Below are 20918 nucleotides of genomic sequence, written 5' to 3'. Positions count from 1 at the left end.
CAACAACATATACAAAATGCTCAACATCATTAATTATCAGCGAATGCAAATCAAAACTGCAATGCAAAACCACCTTGCTTCTGCAAGAATGGCCATAATAAAAAAAATCAAAAAATTAATAGATGCTGGCATAGATGTGGTGAAAAGGGAACGCTTCTACAGTGCTGGTGGGAATGTAAACTAGTACAACCACTCTGGAAAACAGTGTGGAGGTTCTTTAAAGAACTAAAAGTAGAGCTACCACTCGATCCAGCAATCCCACTACTGGGTATCTACCCAGAGGAAAAGAAGTCATTATATGAAAAAGACACTTGCATAAGCATGTTTATAGCAGCACAACTTGCAATTCCAAAAATATGGAATCAACCCAAATACCCATCAGTCAACAAGTAGATTTAAAAAATTATTCTCACACACACACACACACACACACACACACACACACACATTCATGGAATACTACTCAGCCATAAAAAGGAACAAAATAGTGGCATTTGCAGCATCCTGGATGGAATAGGAGACTATTATTCTAAGTGAAGAATGGAAAACCAAACATCATATGTTCTCACTCACAAGTGGGAGCTAAGCTATGAGAACATGAAGGCCTAAGAATGACATAATGGACTTTGGGGCCTTGGAGGAAAGAATGGCATCAGGGTGGTGACAGATAAAAGTCTACACATTGGGTACAGTGTACACCGCTCAGGTGATTGGCGCACAAATTCTCAGAAATCACCACTAAAGAATTTATCCATGTAACCAAACACTACCTGTCCTCCAAAAGGCTACTGAAATAAAAATTTAAAAAAAAAAAAAAAAGAATTCAACAATAGTACATGTCAAGTGACTCCAACGTCAATAATACTGCAGAATATATGTCAACAGCAAGAAAATCGACTAGTATCTATTTCTGACTCTGCCTTCATGGAGGTCCTTGCTAAACCCATTTTACTTCCGACTGTCAAAGATCTGCCTCCCAACACCACTCTTCATTACGTTCCTTTTCTATTCCAGTGGCATTCTTCCTCTCACACTGGGTGAGAAAAGCATGCAATCTTCAGTTCCATTTGTTCTGCCAGGGTCTTTAGTCCAGTGCAGGAGAGAGAAGAGAAATGCTCCTGAGTTTCCTGAGTCTGACCAGGTATATTTCACATCTTGTCTAGCTTCTGCAGAAAGGTAAAGGAACACCCGTCTCTTCCAATTCACAGCCTATACCAGCTCCTGGTAGGAAAACGCTGCTGAGCCAGCAGCTCCGGCACCCTGGGAAGAGAATGAATCCTCCTTCTTTTCCAGGTCTGTCAAAGTAGGACACTTTGCCTTTTATGCCCAGATCCCATGTAAATTGAGGAAGAGTAAAAATATAGATATGTATAAAGATGGGCTTTCTCCAAAATGAGAGCTAGACATTTCTCCTCCCAAACCAGAGCTATAACTTCTGAAGCCAATTCTTATCCTCGGAGATCTAAAAGGAGATTTTGAGTTTGTGCCTGATGGATAAAAACAAATGGTTTTCAACTTTGAGCTTTCTTACCACTGCAGAGTTCATATATTTAGTGGTTTCATGTTCAAAAGTTTCCAATAATTTCAGGACACTGCTATTTCAAAAAAATAATCAGTTTGCGGCTGAAATGTTATTTATAACTGTCCCAGAGTCTGATAATGCCCCCAGCAGTACATATTAGATCATGGGATCCAGTATCAATGACTAACCCAGGAGAAAAGACTGCACCGTCATGAAATCTCATGGAAGATGTGGCCTGCTGCTTCTGCTGGCCTATACAGGGAGTCGCCCCCACCTCCCTACCCATCTCTCAAGCATGGAGTGGCTGTGCAAGACTACTGCCATTTCTAGGCCACACCCAAGGTAAGTAAGGTGCTTGCTCACACTTAAAAGCCTAAAAGTTAGAATGGGTCAAAGAGAAGTCAGAGTGGACCAGAAGAAACTTAGGCAGCCAGTCCAATTCAGTTCATTTACTCTACCTCAACTTTCTATTCAGTTTCTGGCTAGATTCCTTTGAAAGTGGCAAGGTAAGGTAGGCGCCAAGAAATAAAAATAAAATCCTAAACCCCAAATGACTGAACAGACCCCCTCTTGGCCAAGGGGACCCCAGAGAAATGTTAAATACCGAGTTCTCGGCCGTGACAGATGGGAAGTTGGAAACGCCTGGTCATACCTCCTCCTCCGCTAATCGCCATCAGGCCTTCTTTCCCGAGTTAAACAGAAGCCAGCCCTTTTGAAATATTCGCTCCACTGTTTCACTGCTGATATCAACCATGGCCTGCCCCTGCCCCTCTTTTTTGCAATTTCAACACAACCACCAACCAGCATTCCTTTTCCAACAAGAGACCACCAACCACGAAGTGGTTCTGGTTCTGGCCAGGCTACTAAGGCTGCACTCAGGGAAACTTCATGTCCTCTGCTTCACCCTTTGATGTATAGGGCCTAACTGTAATACATTTAAATGTTAAGTCTCCAAACCAGAGTGAACATGGGACCCATGTTGCATACATGTTTATCCTGCTTCGCATGCACATACCACTCCTTCATGAATCTTCACAGCTCCTGTAACCTGTTGCATATGTACATTTGCCCCACCACCCCCAATCCAGCATTAATCCCTTATTATTCCCATCCTCAAAGTGCTTATTTCTGGCTTCTGGACAGAGGCCACACTTCCCAGCCTGTAAGAATGGCCACCCTGCAGACTGCAACTCTTTATGAGAAATAAAGCTCTCCTTTCCGAATGTATGGATCTCACCATACTTCTGCTGACAGTGCAGTGCCACCAGTACACAAAAAAAGGAAGAGAAGGCTCACTCATAAATTTGGATAAAGATAACACTGGGCTCATCTTGTTATATGCTGGGGTCATCTTGTTTTGTTGATGAAACAAAATGCCTGGACTCTGGAAATGTTTTAAGACATGGCTGAGCTGAGTATACGGGCTTTTCTGTTTTCTGGCTGTTCGGAGCTGTCATATTCTGGAACTGTGGACTAGAGACGTCTCCAACAGCCATCTTTCTCCCCATCCCAGAGTCCTACCAGGAGGGACCTTGTGAAAATTAAATGGCATTTCGGGACAAAAATATAAAATCACCGAAACAAATTTCCCTGATCTCTTCATTTCTTATATTAAAAGAATTACCTTATCAATTCATAGTCATAACCAATAAGAAAAGTACGTGTACCTATTAGGATAAATCTAAAACAAATGTGCAGAAATCATGTAATTTCTGAGTTGACAACTTTGATATTGTCTGAGCTTATCTTGTTGTTTTATCAATTAGAAAAATGAAGCTCAGAGAAGTACAGTGACTCACCCAAAGTCATACAACTACTCCATTAGCTCTTTTCGCCCTAATGATTAACTCACACTTATAAGAAAAAAACCCAGAATGATATAAATGAGAGCTATCAATGAAATTAACTAGGGCATCCAATTTGTGGAATCCAAAAATAATCTCAAAAACATCCAATTGAGTATTTAAAAATAATTTCAATCTCAATCATACTTCAGATTCCCAAAGGTAAAGGCTCTTTTTTTTACTACTGAAGCACCTAGACACTCCTGATTTCATTAGCATTTTCATCAGCTCTATTTTAGAACTTAGCACAAAAATACGTTCTGCCTTTATCGTTATCAGTAGCAAGCATCAGCTTCCCACAAATCAACTTCACCTTCATATTGTGAAGCCATTTAATCACTTCACATCAGAATTTTATTGCTCAACACAAATGTGTGGTTCCAAAAATTAAATCTTCAAATATAAAATCACCAAACTGAATCTTAATAAGGTTAACTCTATAGTACCTGAGAAGTCTGTGCTAGAATTCGATTCATTCACAAGGATTTATGAAATATTCCGTTACCATACAGGTTCCATGAAAGAATAGTTAACAAGCAGTCATGTACTCTAAGCAGAGACCTATTACGCCATCCAAAAAGAGCTTTCATCATTTCCCAGAAATAGTCTACAAAAGGAAGCCTAATCTTGGGAGATTTTCCTGTATTTAACAATCTCAACTCACAACCTCAGTGTTCCCACTAAGCAGACTGATGTAGAATTCAGCCTTTTAAAGATAAAATGGCTAAATTCAAAGATTTTGGTTTCAGCAAATTGTGAGATGTAAGGTAAGCAATGTAATACCATTCCCCAGCTCAACAAAGTCAACATATATTAATCAGTGACTCCTCTGTATAAGATGCTATATTATTATAAAGCTATGGTAATCAAAACATTGCGGTATTGGCAGAAAGACTTGATCCATGAAACAAAATAGAGAGACCAGAAAGAGCCCCACATACTTTTGGTGGAGATGGAGACACTCATTATCTTAACGGTGCTGATGGTTTCATGAGTGTACGCGTATGTCGAAATTTCTCAGACTGTATACTTTAAATATGTACAGCTTTATGTAAATTATACTCCAATAAAGTTTTGTTTTAAAAGTGTCTCTACCCTGTATTTTTGGTTAATGACAATGGCCTTTCTATATTCCAGCAAATTGTTAACTGTTCTTGGCTGACACCATTTTTAATTGTCTCTCTTCCCTCTATTCCTAGGTCCTAGACAACTTTATACCACCCCTATTCTCCCCACATCTTACTTTCTTGCCATCAAGAGCACCAATGGCCAGACACAGTGACTCATGTCTGTATTCCCAGCACTTTGGGAGGCCAAGGTGGGCAAATCACTTGAGGCCAGGAGTTTGAGACCAGCCTGGCCAACATGGAGAAATCCCACCTCTACTAAAAAATACAAAGAAAAATACAAAAATTAGCAGAACATGGTGGCACATGCCTGTAATCCCAGCTATTCAGGAAACTGAGGCACAATAATCACTTGAACCTGGGAGGCAGAGGTTGCAGTGAGCTGAGATTGCACCATTGTGCTCCAGTCTGGGTGACAGAGCAAAGCTCTGCCTCAAAAAACAAACAAACCAAGAGCACCATGCATACAACCCCAGGGGATTCATCACAATTGGTTTATGCCAATTATAGTAATCCTATTCCCCTTTGCTTTCCCAGAAACGGAGTGGTCATGTGATCTAATCCTGGCCAATGAAGTATAAGGAAATGTCTCCTGGGGACTTCTGGAATATGTTTCCCTCCTGAAATATGTTTTCCTGATGAAAGCAGTTGGCCTTTTCAGCCCATCCTGCCTTGAATGTGGCTGAGTGAGGATGTGATGATTTGTACTACAGCAGCTATCTTGCTACCATGAGGCACAATCCTCTGGACATGAAAAGGAAACAGGCTGAGGACAGGAGAAAGGAAATAGAGAAAAAGTCTGGGAATTTGACATTATTGAGCCATGGCACCAAACCAAAATTTGCTTCTCAAACTTTAATAAACATAAAGAATCACCTGGAGGATCTTGTTAAAGTATAGATTTTGATTCAATAGGTCTGAGGTGGGGCATGAGGGGCTGTACTTCCAATAAGCTGCCTGGTGAGGCAGATCACACCTTGAATAGCAAGATTTTCGGCTTCTCATATTGTGAATAATTAAACGTGGCTTTGTTTCTTAAGCCATAGAATCCTACTACTTTCACACTGACTTGTTGGAGAATTTTCACTCCACTGGGCTCTTTTAGAAATGGAAAAACACAATTCTAAGATTTGAACTGTTGCTTAAGCTATTTAATTCCAAACTTCTGCAACAAAATAAGTTTGAGGAATAATCCAGTTTATACAAAGCCAACCAAGATTTGAAGACACTGCCTAGATTTCAAAGGTAAATTTGTTTTTCCTCCTCACCCCAACAACCATTCACTCGGTCATTCAATCAGTCCTTTTTTCATTCATTCAAACACCACCAAGCATATGGCAGATGCAAAGCACAGTGCTAAGCACTGATGCTCAAAAGAATAAAGCACACACTCTGCTAACTTGCTAAGAACAAGCAGAGAGGATAAAAGGACTGGCTTACGGTTTTCACATCATTGGTGCCAATAATTCCACCTATCTCCCCCAAATCTTTCAACAGTAAATTCAGGATCTCAGTTGCCCTTTTCTTCTGGTGGTTGCTAAGCTCTTGCAGCTGGCTCAGCTCTCTCTGCGTGGTTGTCAATGTAGTCTGAAAAACAAATTTCAACAACAAATTCAAAGAGTTGTCCATCAATTTCATACGCTCCACATTACAAAGAATAACACCATCATGTAGAATGGATTTCTTTTACATGACTTCAACCTAAGAATCCTTTTAAGGTAAATGGTTGCATTGCACTGCATTCTTGGATAAGAAGTGAACTCTATATCTACAAGTTATATTACACGGCCTGATATGTTATATGTCTACATATCAGATGACAATTTCCAAGTCAGGGAAATAAGTTATTAAAAATAAGTAAAGCCAAAAAAGAAGTCCTTAAGTTTATAACATGTAATCGCATCTTCCTACTTGCCAGATGTTCTATTTCAGCCCTCCTGTTTCATTTCATGGTCTAAACTCACCTGCAAGTGTCCCCACCTCCACTCCTAAACAAACCTGCTCCCTAGCCACCTCCGTATTTCCACCTAAATTGACAAAGACAGATGGGTCTAAAACAGATGGCCCAGAGGAACATCAACAAGTTTAGAAAACAACTTCAAAAAAGTCTTGTAATTTTCAGAGTTAAGCGGAATTAAACCCTCTTCATCTTTTTTCAAAATTAGGTTAAGTTCAATAGTTGGTTTCTTACTATACAGCAGAAGCTCTATTTTCTTGTCAAACTTTAATAAACCCATCTCTTTTTCATCCTTCCTGTATCTTGCCAAAAGGTATGTATTCTTAAGTAATTAATGTTCAACATCAGTAAAACGGCTATCTATTTATAAAATTCTCCCATATGTAGCTAGAACATTCTTAAACAATCTAATAATAGTCTTCTAAACCAATCTAGTAATACTTTGGTTTCATGGCAAGTAAGAACTGTATTATGCAAAATTCTTAAAACAATTTCATTGTTTTAAGAAGCAATGAAGGATGAATTAAAAGAATCCCATAGAAAACACTAAGCAAAGGAAATCTAAATCTCCCCATTTCCTAAGTGACTTCTGAATTAGTTTGTTTTATTTTGTTTGGCATTGCCAACTGCTTATGTCATCTTGTTTTTAAAATCCGCAGAGGCAGTAGTCCCCATCTTAGGAAGCTGCTAGAAAAGTCTTCCTCCATGCAGCTGAATGTATGCTACAAGGAGCACTTCCTGTCAGCCTCACAGTCAGCAGATCAGCACTCTCCTGTGCCATCTGCCACTTCTTTTTAAACTGGATGCTTTCCACAAAGTAGGCTGGGCACAAGCCCAGGACACCAGGCCATTGCGCAGAGGTGCTAAGGAAAGCAGGTTAGAGTCACTCAGCTTCTCTACCACTCATTTTCCAGGTAGAAAAGGACACATCCCATCCCATCATGCCAAACACTCACTGGCCCTGCTGCTGCTAGCTCACTGTAGAACCTACGGCATCTTTCATTCGAAGAATCTGGAAATAAGGGAATGTGCAAGCTAAAGTACTGGCTAAAACAGAGCAGCAAACAAACAAACAAGGGCAGCTTAATTCCAGGCTCCTGAAAATAACAGCTAGGACAGGAAGCTCACAGAAAGGAACGGAATTCATTCAGAAGGGTATAAGCAAGAAGAGTGAAGTCCATACCTTCCGTGGGACCCCACTCTTGCCAGTAGCAATGCTTGGAGATGTATGTATTGATATTGTAGCATATGCACAGATCTGTGCTGAGTGCTTTACATAAACTGTCACTAATCCTCACACCATGCAAGCAGCGTGTTATCATTGCCATTTTTACAGATAAGGGAATGAATACTCACAAAGCTTAACTGTCCCAGCTAAGGTCTAAGAGTTATGAAGTCAGACTTGTAACTAAGGTTTTCTGTCTCCAAAGTCTGCACTCTTTTGACTATTCCCACAAAGCATCCCCACTAATGTTATAAATTCTCTGGATATGAAGCAGTCGTGATATGCAGTTCAAGATGAGTGGACAAAAGTCACTTGCATGAAGTATTTCAATTGTTGGTGGGACCTCAGAGAATACATCTAACATTGAGTAACTGTTCAGCCACCACCTCCTTATACCATGTCTGTCAATGAATAGCAATATGAGTACAGGAATGGCAGCCAAGGTAGTCCCACCCCCTAGACACAAATGCTCCAACCGTTTTCTGGGCCAGCTCGTCTGTCAGCTGCTCATTGGCCCGGGTCTTATCCTCTACTTCCTGTGACTTCTGGTCGTAATTGACAGCCAGCTCCTCCAGGGCCTGCAGAACTTCTTTCACCTCATCCTTGGCTGCCTCATTTTCAATCTGGAGACGTGTCAGCTCCTCTTGTATCTTCTCATAGTCTCTTCTTGTGGAAGCTAAAAGCTGGGGAAATAGGATGGCATGGAACTTGTGAATCTAATGTTCAAATGTTTATGTTCTATGCTGTATCCAAAATTAAGTAACTTAAAAACCAGATACAAGAAAACAAGTTGGAAAACTTCAGGATGATGGAAAATCTCATGGTATGGTCCAGACATTAAAAATAAATAAATAAAAAGACAGATATGTTCTTATTGCAAAAATCTGTTTTGTGTGCATATGTGTTTTGTTTTATATGCTGTTTTCTGTTGTTAGTTTAAAGCTGTATAGCCTTAACTCAAAGAATGAATTACACATCAAAAATCACTGTATTTTATAGCTAGTTGGCTATTCCATACTTTAAACAAAGTATTGGGGCCAGACGCAGTGGCTCATGCCTATAATTCCAGCACTTTGAGAGGTTGAGGCGGGTGGATCACTTGAGGTCAGGAGTGGCCAACATGGCAAAACCCCATCTCTACTAAAAATACAGAAAAAAAAATTAGCTGGGTGTGGTGGCGCACACCTATAATCCCAGCTACTCAGGAGGCTGAGGCAGGAGAATCGCTTGAACCCGGGAGGCGGAGGTCGTAGTGAGCCGAGATCACGCCACTGCACTATTGCCTGGGCAGCAGAGCAAGACTTCATCTAAATAAACAAACAAACAAAGGATGCAAGAAAATAACACTTACATCATTTTTAAATGTTATCAGGATTTCACATTGTACACTGGTTGACTTCACAATCAACTAAAACAGTATAAAAGAGCAATCAGTCACCCTTTTTTAACATCCATCATGAATGTACAAAGGATGTACCCCAAACATTATCATTAGTTAAAAGCGAATGTCTGGGCTTGCTGATGCTCTCATTATCTTTGTTCCTACGTTGATTTTCCTATATTGAACAGATACTGTCTTGATAGTATAGAAAAAGAAAAATGTTAAGAAGTTTTAACAGTAACAAGAAGGAAAGTTTATCCCAGGCAGCTGTGCCAATGTGGGGAAAACTGGAGTAGAATGGGAGGTAGAGAGCAGGAAACTCAAGCAAATGGAAGGCCTCGACTATAGCTGAGCCAGATCAATGAAATATAGTTCACCTGATTACAAAAGTGTAGATGATCTCCCTACAAAGGGAAGTGTTTGGGAAGGGGAGGTAATCATTGTCCTAAAGAGATGAAGGGGAACAAAGGAAGGAAATGGTTACAGAGGCCTGGGACTGAGGACAGGACTCCAGGCACCTGCTGTCATTGCATGGTGGGATCCAATCCACAGCATTTAAGCAACGAAGCAGAAAACAGCTTAAAGCACAAAAGAGAACAACACGTAAACGGTCCTCAGAGAGGGGATTACTAATTGTGCACGTTTGATAGGTTGGCTGGCTATCCTTTGCTTAGGTTCTTGTTTGTAAAATACTTGGCAAAACACAGTGTAATAAGAACACTTACTGAAGAACTGAATCCCTTTTGGGAGAGACTGAAAACAAATTTGCCTCATTTTCAGTGTATCAAATATATGCTGATACAGTACTCAGGCCCCGTTCTCTTTGCCTTCCCCCTCTTCTACCTTCTAGTTTTGTTTTTGTTTGCGTTTCCCTACAGGACAGCAGGAGAACATAGTATATCAAAGACCTGAGCCAGCTGACTACAAAACTGAAATAGGACTCAAACAAAAGGACACAGTAGTGATGGGTATTAGGAGGCAGAATCATCCTTTTCCAAGGCCAGACAAGGTGGCTCACATCTATAATCCCAATACTTTGGAAACCAAGGCAGCAGGCAAGCTTGAGGCCAGGAGTTCAAGATCACCCTGAGCAACGTGGCAAAACTCTGCCTCAAAATATTAAAACATCAGCTAAGTATGATGGTACACTCTTGTAGTCTTCGCTACTTGGGAGTCTTAGGCAGGAAGATCACTTGAGCCCTGGAGGATGCAGTGAGCCAAGATTGTACCACTGCACTCCAGCCTGGACAACAGAGAGAGATCTCATCTCAAAAAATAAAAATAAAAAAGGATCATCCTTGCCCGATTACCCAACCAAAGGTCTCCGTTCTCCCAAGACTAAGTGTAGCCACTGGCTATTCAATCTCAAAACAGCAAGGGTTCTTGAAAGTCAGACATTTGTTTTCTAAATTCAGTGATAATCAGCTTGTAACAGGCAGTGAAGGGAAATCTACCAAGAAATTTCCACATGATTCTGTGATTATGAAAAGCTTCTTTATAAATTAAATTTCTAGAACAAACATCAACAACAAAGTAATAGAAGAACTTTGTGAAAAAAAAAAATATTGCATTCTTTACCTCATCCTGATCCAACATCTGTTGCTTCAGCTTTTCAGCCAGCTGGCTCTGCTGGTTAATTTCATCATCCTGAAACGAAACATCATGTTTGTTTTTTTGGTTAGTTATGCCATTTTTGATATCCCGATCTCCCAGTGACAGCCGGCTACCATACGCTTGCTGATAAGGAGGAAGGAATGGTGTGGTGTTGCTGCACAGAAAACAGACTGGTTCTGAGATCTCATTCAGTTAAAATACCTCTTCACCCACCTTTCTCAGCAGGTGAAACATCTGAATATTCTGGAAATATAATATCCTGCAAATTCAACCCAATTCCTGCTCGTTGAGAAATCAGAGATCTGGGGTTTGGGAGCTAGAAGGGACTTTGGAGATATGCCTCCTAATTCAAAGACGTTAACAGTGAAATTCCTAATTCAAAAAATAAAGGAGTGAATTTCTAACTATCTGCAACATAATGTTATCGTACCAAATCCTGTCGAGCACATCAGTAAACAGGAGTGCTGCCACCAGATCGGTAGGGAGAGCCAACATTTCCACTTCAAATCTCTCAGAGAGACCAGAAAAACATGAACTGGAGATTTGCCATTGGAAGACCTCCCTCTTGATTGGAAGTTAATTTTCTTATCCGTTTGAAAAAAAATTTAAAAAGCTTTAGGGCAGCTGAGGGGCAGACACATTCATGCTTACTTTCTGAGCTGTTGCTGAAGTGGGAAAGGCAAATTCTCTTTTCTCACTCTCATTTTCTGCCACTAGGTGTTGCTGCCACAAAAGCAAGGGAATTCACTGCCCACCTCTCCCGCCTCCCCTTAGACTCCATCCACCCCCGGTGCAGGCGAAGCAGCAGGCAGATGACGCCTAACTACATAAAAACAACACAATCTTCGCTGCATTATTTTCATGACTTCAAATGAAATGTAAAACATAGCCTGTGAAGATGACAACCTGGCTTCTAGGGTCTAAACACCAAACAGATTCAACTGAGCATCCTTGAGCCCTCCTCCGTGCCAAGTCCTACCTAGGTGATTTCATCAGCAGCCCAGAAAAACACACCCTGTACTATGCTTTTTGCCTTTTCCAGAGGTGAGATCCAACCCAGACTTAAGGGCCTGGGTCACAGAAGCTCCATGTTCCATGGGATGTTTCCCAGTCTGTATGGTGGTATCTATGCATACATTTGAATCAGGTTAATTCAATGTCACAAACTAATGCTTTCCACAGAGAAAGAGAATTCTAAAATCAGCCGTACGGGATCTGAACCTCCTTGTCCTTTATGTGGAACATCATTTGGCTTAGCTTCTCTGCTCAAAGAGATCCTGTTTCTACTGAACTCTTTACACCAATGTTTCTTTAATGGTTCTATTTTCTTGCACAAATCATATTTCTGGCAGGCGAATTAGGGAAATTATACCAGAATGAAACCTCCAAAAACTGGCACTTCTACAACTAGAAGACTATTTTGTAGATATATTTTCTCTTCTACTTTATAAACTTAGCATGTCAGTTACCAGGAACAATTTTGTGTTTATGTTCCTAAGCACTTAAACAGCTTGGCATAAAGGACTCAAAGAGTTCACCATCAAGAGCTACCATCTCTTGCCCTGGGACACATGGACAAGCACTACAAGTTTTATAAATCGTGAGAGGAGAGAAATGGTGGAGTGAACTGTGTTCTTATGCTGTGTTTATTTCAAAGCCTGAAGAGACAGGCTTCCTCCCGGCAGGTGACAAGCTGGGATGCAGTGATTTTTAAGGTACAGTAAGAAACCAAGGGCCCCTGGCCCCACCTGGAAAGATGAAGAGCAAGGATGATATTACAGAAGACATGGATCACTTGTACCAGAGACATTTCCCAAACTCCATTTACCCCTCATCAAGGCAACTTCTCTAAGGAATTAATGAGATCTATTGTGATTTTTTTTAAAGTCTTTCAAAACTTCCAGAATAATAAGGTGTGCTTATATCTACACATTCAACTGCATCTCTCAGAACATGCGTAAGCATGCTCACTCTGATGCCAGCACTAAAGATCTAGTTCATGGATAACAAATTTTAAAGCACTTTTTAGAAAATATTTTTACACTTGAATTTTCTTATACATGAAATAGCATGAGGCCAGGTACAGTGGCTCATGTCTATAATTCCAGCACTTTGGGAGGTCAAGGCAGCTGGATCACTGGAGTCCAGGACTTTGAGACCAGCCTGAGCAACATGGCAAAACCCTATCTCTATAAAACATGCCAAAAAAATTAGCTGAGTGTGGTGGTATGTGCCTGTAGTCCCAGCTACTCAGGAGGCTGAGGCAGGTGGATGGCTTGAGCCACGAAGGCTGAAGCTGCAGTGAGCTGTGATTTCACCACTGCACTCCAGCCTGGGCAATAGAACAAGACCCTGTCTCGAATTTTTTTTTTTTTTTAATTTAAAAAAAAAAAAAAACAAACAAACACGTGGCCGGGCGTGGTGGATCATGCCTGTAATCCCAGCACTTTGGGAGGCTGAGGTAGGTACATCATGAGGTCAGGAAATTGAGACCATCCTGGCTAACATGGTCAAACTCCGTCTCTAATAAAAATACAAAAATTAGTCAGCATGGTGGCATGCGTCTGTAATCCAAGCTACTCAGGAGGCTGAGGCAGGAGAATTGCTTGAACCCAGGAGGCGGAGGTTGCAATGAGCCAAGATTGTGCCCCTGCACTACAGCCTGAGCAACAGAGCAAGACTCTGTCTCAAAAAAATAATGTAAGTAACATGCACACCCTTATAAACGTGAAACTAGTCAACCCTGGTTGTCCACAGGTCACTGGTCACCTTTAATTATAAAGATGTTTTTGTTGCAATGGTAATTGGCATAAAAACAATCAACTTTTATTTCTATTTAAGCTTGGTTCATCTCAGGATCTCCAACAGCAGAGCTGTACTGTAGAGGGACAAGGACTAAGAGAGAGTGCCAGTGCCAACCTGTTCACCTTGTGTCTCTGCTGGTGGCCCCCTTGGTACCACACCCCTTCCACACTACATGCAGAAGTAAGCAGAGCCCAGCGGGAGACCAGAAGAAAGAAGGGAATTAATATTTACTAGGCACCTGCAATGCACGAGAAACTTTTAATCCTCACTGCAACCTTTTGAAGTAACAGATAGGACCCTCACGATACAGAGGAGAAGAGCGCCTTCAGCAGGGCCAGCCACCAGCCCAGGACTCAGCATTATTGTCCCAGGTCTGCCCAGGTCTCAGTGTCACTGTCACAGGTCTGACTCCACAATGCTTGCTTGCCCATCACACAGCTTGGCCTTGGGAGACTACTTGTCCTTGGAACCCTGGCGGGGAAGCACAGAGGGACAGAAGGGACAGAAGGGGTAGCTGGCAGGAAACCAGGTGGTCTTTCTCCCTCCACACCCAAAACAGATCCACTGAGGTTGACCAGGTCCTTATTTAAAAGGCTGAGGGCAAAATAGGATGAGCACTGCAGTGGAAGTCAGAAGACAGGTAACCTCACCCTAGCTCTGCTGCCTCTGCGTGATATACACTTGGGTAAGTCATATAGCCACCCTGGGCTAGTGCCTCACCCAAACCTAAATACCACCTGTTCCACCATTCAGTAAAATAAAAAGGTGCCATATCCCACCTCATGTATTCTTCAAATGTCAAACCACCTACATCAAAAGAAACACAGAAGAACCTCCTAGAACCTTTGAGAGAAGGACCCCTAAGAATGACAGCTGGCAAGACATAATCAGGCAGTCTATAGGGTCACTGAGGGCAAACCATTAGCTCTGGTCCCCCCTAAGGCTGAGGCTTCTAAGCTCAGTCCTCTCCCACATCTCTCAGCATCAACATGTGATGGACCACAAATGCTGGCCTTGAACTGTGGGCCTTACAGAGTCTTCAAAGCACATGTTGTAGGAAAATGACGTAACAAAATGGCCTAGGCTGGCCACCAGGAGACAGCCACTCAAGCCTGATATTCAGCTACCAACTGAATGCCTTGGACACGCATTTTCATCTCTCTATCCTAATCACTACATTTCGTAAGTCATATTTGAGACTTTAAAGTCTCTCTCTTGGATCAATGAAAGTTCCTTGTGCTGCCAAGGTAAATAAATGATCCTGATTCCACCATGCAGGTGTCTATTCATAGAGAACTGAACACAGAATCAGCTTCTCACCCCCTCACCCAGGATTCTCTGTGATTACTAAAAATGAGCCCATCAGTTCTAAAATAAGAAGAACAATGCATATGGTCTAATCTTTACCATTTAAGCAATAGCAATTCCTTAGGGAAATCAAGAAATTGCATATACTGTTAACTATTGATCTCCTCTTTCTCTTTGTTTGAGGTTTTGCATAAAATACATGGGTAGAAATGGAAGATAATGGTATGCCTGGAGGCTAAAGGGCAAGTAACCTATCTTGTGGGTGTGAACATTTTATTAAATGTGTTTTCAGAAGGGTGAGATGACCCCAGATTAATGCTGTGGTTATAGTGCAAGCTCTTGGAATCACAAACAAGCAGAACTAGCTTCCTTAAGGCGGCCAGTCACATTCAGCTTGCAAAGGTTATACCAGACTCTGAGCTTCACCCCAAAGAGAGAGGCCTGTAAGATTAATGGCAATGTTAACATAACGAACCTGTTTCATACACGCCAGAGGTGTCCCTAAGCACTCTGAGCTGAACCACAGCAGAAAAGATTAAATCAGACGAAAAATATCAGCAACCTTGATGAAATGAACTGAAAGGAGTTAGAATATTCCAAGGACAACATGCCAACATCATATAAAACATCAAGTGAATTCCCAAGCCTCTGGGATTTCTAATCCAACCTTTAATTGGTTCTCCCAGTGTTCTCCAAGGCCTCTCTTTCTCTATACCAACGTGTGCATTTACATGACTATTTGAGCCCCAAAAGCTTGTCATAAAATTGGATATCTCCAATTAGCACATTCAAACTACTTCATTCAAGAAATATACCCGTAAAAAGAGCTTCACCAGTTAGGTGAAGCCACCAGACCACATGACTATCGGTTTCTCATCCCAGGGCCTTACGGCTATGTAATTAAAGTACCCGCTTGAATTTTGGGAGTCACCCTCTTGCCCCTAGCTGAGGCTACTGCTAGAGATTCCAAGAGGTGAAGAACAGGCCCAGAGGAGAAAGGAAGGGAAACTTAAAAATCATGGACACACACACCCCGTCTTTGATGCAGTAATCAGCCCAGTCCAATGTCTAGAAGATAAGATTCTAAATAGCACCTGCCTGTCTATCTAAGCCAACACTCTGCTCTTTCAATCAAATTCCCCTTAACATGTCCATTCCACATTAATCAAGCTCCCAGAGTCTGCACCAACAAAGCGCTAGGGTAGGTATTAGGAAACCAGACATAAAGATCGAGCGGTAGCCCTACATCAGCTCCACAGGGAGCTGGGACCTGCCATCTTTCATCTGTGTAGCAGAGTGAGAACTGTAAATTTCTGGCCACGGACCTTGTCATCCAATTGTCTGTAGAGACTGGAGATCTCCTCGTCATACTTCTCTTTATCCTCTGTAGAGATGCCAGCAACAACAGGAGCAATATTGTCAATGATGGGGGTGTTATCACAAGGCTCCAGGTTCTTCTGGTCCTTGGCACTGATCTGTTCATCCTCAGGCACAGCTTCTCCTGCAAAACATAGCCGAGAGGAGTTGGGGATTAAAGAAACTGAGCATGCAACCTTCCAGGAAGTGTTCTAAAAATAATCAGCCCTGGTGAAAAATACACAAAGGACACAATAAAGGGCTGTTTTGTGGTTAGTTTGTATTCTTTCTATTTGACAAGAAAGGTCTTAGTTAGCTGACCGAAACTAGTCTAAGAAAAAAGAGAACTATGTAAAACCTCCTCTTTCAAGATGCATCCCTGAAGTAAACTGGTTCCAAGATAATCCAACGTGCAGAGATGCCTGAATTCTTTACAGTCATTTTGCTTTAGTTGAGGAATATACTGGGGCTTTACTAGAGTCATCTTCTCTCTAGTGATTGATTAAGAGGGAAACAGACCTCTAAGGCATCCTAATTATGAATTAATTATGTCACTGTTTCATTAATAGAAACAGCCAAATAAAGAAACACACTGGCATTGTTTGATAGAATACTGTAAGGCTCAAATCCTCTGAATTCGAGAATCTCTGAATCTGAGGCCAGAAGAGAGGGTAGCCCTGAATCCAAGACCAGTGCTGTAAAAGCTCACATTTCAATACCCCTGTCTCCCCCAGGAAGCCAGAATTAATTGGCTCTGCTGGAAAGTTCAAAGAGAATAATCTACTATGATATCAAGTAGACTTAAGGAAGAAAAGCAGCCAATCTCGATCATGCTACGACTTCTCAGTCTGCAGAGTAGCATTTGCTGGGGCCTTCACAGGAAGAATTGCCAAATTTGACAACTAAGGGAAAAGGTACAGCTCGTAAGCTGGCCAATGGCTGTCTCCAACAAGAACATCAAAGACATAAAGCGCATGAAAAAAGATTCTAAGAAAACTACTGGCCCCATTGAGTCTCCCCAATATCTTCCTGGAAAGCAAAACCAAACCCAACATACTTTTCCGTCGCAGTCTTTACCATCAACACCACACTCCTCTTGCTACAGATAGCAGTAAGAGTGTCTGCAGTATTCCAAGCCTCACCGCAGTTCTCACCCCACAAAATCCATTTTGTAAAAATTCCCCAGGAAAACGGCATTGAGTCAGAGAGAATTTTTCAAAAATAAATGATAGAAGGCCAGGCACAGTGGCTTAGGCCAAAACGAGCAGATCACTTGAGGCCAGGAATTCGGGATCAGCCTGGCCAACATGGCGAAACTCCGTCTCTACTAAAAATACAAAATTTAGTATTTGTGCAAAAATACAAAAATTAGCCAGGTGTCGTGGCGCGCACCTGTAATCCCAGCTATTTGAGAGGCTGAGGAACAAGAATCACTTGAAGTCGAGAGGCAGAGGTTGCAGTGAGCCAAGATCGCACCACTGCACTCCAGCCTGGGCGATGAGAGTGAGACATTGTCTCAAAAAATAAAAATAAATAGAATAACTGCGATCTCAACCTGTGGCTTCATTAATAATATATATCATGCCTCAATGAACCCACCTGAACACTGTATACATTTATCTCAGTAGAAAGAAAACACTGTGATGGTTTAGTTCTGCTGCTTATGACTCCGTTATCTCACTGAATAATCACAAAATAGTATACAGGGCCTCTGTGTCAAGTAAAGTTAACACCCAGTGCTTTTACTTTGTATCACAGTTCCGTTTGAAGCAGCAACTTGAAGCAAAATGTATAATAAACTATTACTTTGCTGAATACAAAATTGAGCCAACCTTTTTTCTTTTTCCAATAAGACTGTGCTATCCTTAAGCCTTTTTTCTGAAATTATTGACCTGAAACAAAACCAGAATATCAGAGTAGCCTTTGAACTGAACCTGAACCAAATCAATATTTCATTCAGTTCCAATTTCTGGCTTAAAATATCCATCAACCACCTTAATGTGCAGACTGGATTTCATCCAATTAAAGGATCTATTTTCTCTACAGTCTGCTAAATCCATAGGCTGTAAAAGCAGTACCGTGTTCCTTTTTTTTTTTTTTTTTAAACATATTAGAGAGATTTTCTAACCACAGAAATAATTCAGGATACATTCTTAACATAAACAACTCAAACATGTGGGGTATGCAACTGTAACTTGAAAGTCCTCCTTTACCCCTCCCTTCTAATTCTGTTCCTTTCCCAGAGAAATTCACCACTAACACTTTGGTAAATGTCCTTCCTCTTCTTAGATTGCGACTGTATGTCTAATTTATGTGCTAGCCTCTGAAGTTCGGGAACAGGGCAATCCAGTACAGTATGAATTTAATCTTCCAGCTTAAGCATAACAAAGATGAAATTCTTAGGTGTACTAGACCAGACACCAACCAGAAGATGGTCATATTATCAGGCCAACTCACTCCAAGTAGAGGCAAGGTACAAAAACATCTGGAAGAGACATATTCCATGTTCTTTGGTTTCAGATGGCCAAAGAGGCAATGGTACCATGGGGTTAGGGTGGGCTAAGGAGCTGCCCAGTGTGTGTTTTGATTCAGCTGGGTGGGCAGGGGCCAGGAATAGACTCCTATAACCTTAGCAGATAGTGACCTCTTGTAAACAAAAGTCACAGGCCTGACTTTTCCTAAAGCTTCCCTCTTCTCCCATTAAGGAATTACAGCATCACCAAGTAGAAGGGTTGTCCCAGATTGCGGAGATCTAACAAGCTAGCCAGTGCTGCTACAAGGCACTGTGAAAGTACTCAAGGGACTCTCTCATCTCCAGTGCTATGGCAGGATGCGAAAGTCACATTGTATCTTTTAACAGGTCTTATTAATCACAAGCTCATCTCTTGCTTACCCTCTTGGTTTGCTTTTTATAAAGGAGGGGAAATAACAATGCCTTTATCACAAGGTTGTTCTAAAGATGAAGAGAGTATATGTAAAAAGCACAAAAGGCAATATTGTTTAAAGTCCATCTCTTATCCCTTTCTCTCCCTGACAAATTTGCAACTTTGTAGGCTTGGCAGATAAATTATTGTTTTTACTTATTTTGTAATTTGTGTTTCTAGGATCTTTATAATAACTTTGTGGTTGGAGCTCACTTCCAAAAATAAAACATGGTATATAGCCAGGCAAGTCCCTTTCAGGTTTATTTTTATTATTATTAAAACAATATTTGAAACCTATAGCAGATTTTGTGGTTTCCCTTGAACAATTCTCTCAAAGCATTAACATGTCTCCTACAAAGCTACATCTAAACAACCAGCTCTTTCCAGTTTACATTCTAAAGGTCAGGCAGTCAGGATTATTTTTTAAAGCAGCCATTTCAACGGAGAAGAACAAAGCCGCAACACGCAGGAACTAAAGCAGCACAGCTCCTGCCCGTGGAGGAACCAAGAGCTGGTTTTCCACCACCACTGCCCTTCAAAGGACCGAAAAAATGACTTCCAGAACTGTCCCTGGTAACTGCACTGTCCAGCTCACAAACACGTCTGGGGATTGTAAATTCCCAGCACTAGGTAAGACCTGACACAAGGCTATCTGTCTCCATGGCAATCTCACCGCGTTAATCGAGAATATTCCCAGCACTGCAGTGGACCGAGTCTCTAGAGAAGCCCCCACGAGGTGATTACGGAATAACTGATTGTAACAAGGAAGACAGCTGCAGACAGAACCTGGAGAACTAACACCCTGAACGCTGATGGTGGGAGAAGGAGAAAAAGACCCCCAAAGGAAGGTTAGCATCTATTTTTAGTGTCCCTCTTGCATTAAAAGCATATTTCTCTTAGTCTAGCCCCTGAGGCTTATACCTGCCGTCTATAGAAAAAGAACTCATAATATTGCAAAACATCTGAAAGGCTTCCCCCCCCCCCCCCCCCCCCCACATACACACACACTGGAAACCTTCCCCTTGTTTAAATAAGCATCCTGGCATTTACTATTGTCAGATGTAATTACCTTTAAGGACTAAAAAGATTTGTGTTTACATAGAAGCATTCACTGAAGCATACCTATAAGGCTTACAGAGCATTCTAATTATAAAATAAAAACTCCCAGAGGGCATAAATAACATTTCTACAAAAAATAGAAATCCATCAACTGCAATAGATGAGAATGACAGACTAATCAAAAATTCTCATTAGGGCTATTAAAATTTCTAAAATAGGTTTTTGGGGTTTTTTTTAAAGAAAGAAAACCATTAGACTGCCAGTAATTCATTAAAATTTCACACATGAAATAGCAACAAGCTAGTTATCCTTTTCATAAGTTGAGTTCCTAACGCCTCAGGAGAACATAGAAAGGTAATTGCATTCTCTCAGTAACTCTGGAGCAGAGATTTGCTGGTCACTCACAGCTTCCGCCAGAAACCACAGCAAATCTGGCAAACGAGGTGCTTTCTTTTAATACCAATTAAATAGGCCCAGTGGCAGACCTAATGGTAGGTAATTTCTATATCAAAGAAACTAAAAGGAAATCTTTAAGTTGCCAGATGGGTGACAGCAGCTGGCTACAAGATGTCATTATATAAATGTGATGTGTAAAAAAAAAAAATTCATTCCCTTATGAGATTATTTTGCATGCAAATAGCATCTTTCACCCTCATTCCTAAAAATACTATAAGCAGCTTAAAACATCCTCTAATCCCTTCTAGAGCGATTTTCTAATAAACTGGTCACCTGGGACTCTGCATCCTCCTTACATTCATGACCTCCTGAACAGGCCACAGCATTCTCTTGGCGGACA

General features: G+C 41.2%; 1 protein-coding gene across 2 annotated transcripts in view; it reads right to left on the bottom strand.

The window, feature by feature from the left end:
- KIF5C (kinesin family member 5C) overlaps window positions 1–20918 on the bottom strand; it is a 150719-nt gene that overhangs the window by 34121 nt on the left and 95680 nt on the right. The window contains exons 12-16 of one of the 2 annotated variants that reach the window (XM_032286340.1): window positions 16109–16284; window positions 10635–10703; window positions 9027–9083; window positions 8152–8358; window positions 5934–6080 (exon numbers count right to left, since the gene is read on the bottom strand). In XM_032286340.1, coding sequence (XP_032142231.1) covers window positions 5934–6080; window positions 8152–8358; window positions 9027–9083; window positions 10635–10703; window positions 16109–16284 — 656 coding nt within the window. The remainder of the gene's footprint in view (window positions 1–5933; window positions 6081–8151; window positions 8359–9026; window positions 9084–10634; window positions 10704–16108; window positions 16285–20918) is intronic. The other variant, XM_032286341.1, reaches the window with a different exon arrangement.

Source organism: Sapajus apella, unplaced genomic scaffold (genome assembly GCF_009761245.1).
Source record: "Sapajus apella isolate SASKATOON/1434 unplaced genomic scaffold, GSC_monkey_1.0 scaffold18, whole genome shotgun sequence".
Lineage (NCBI taxonomy): Eukaryota > Metazoa > Chordata > Mammalia > Primates > Cebidae > Sapajus > Sapajus apella.
The sequence above is the reverse complement of the archived record's forward strand: the minus strand, read 5'-3'. Positions and strand labels throughout refer to the sequence as shown.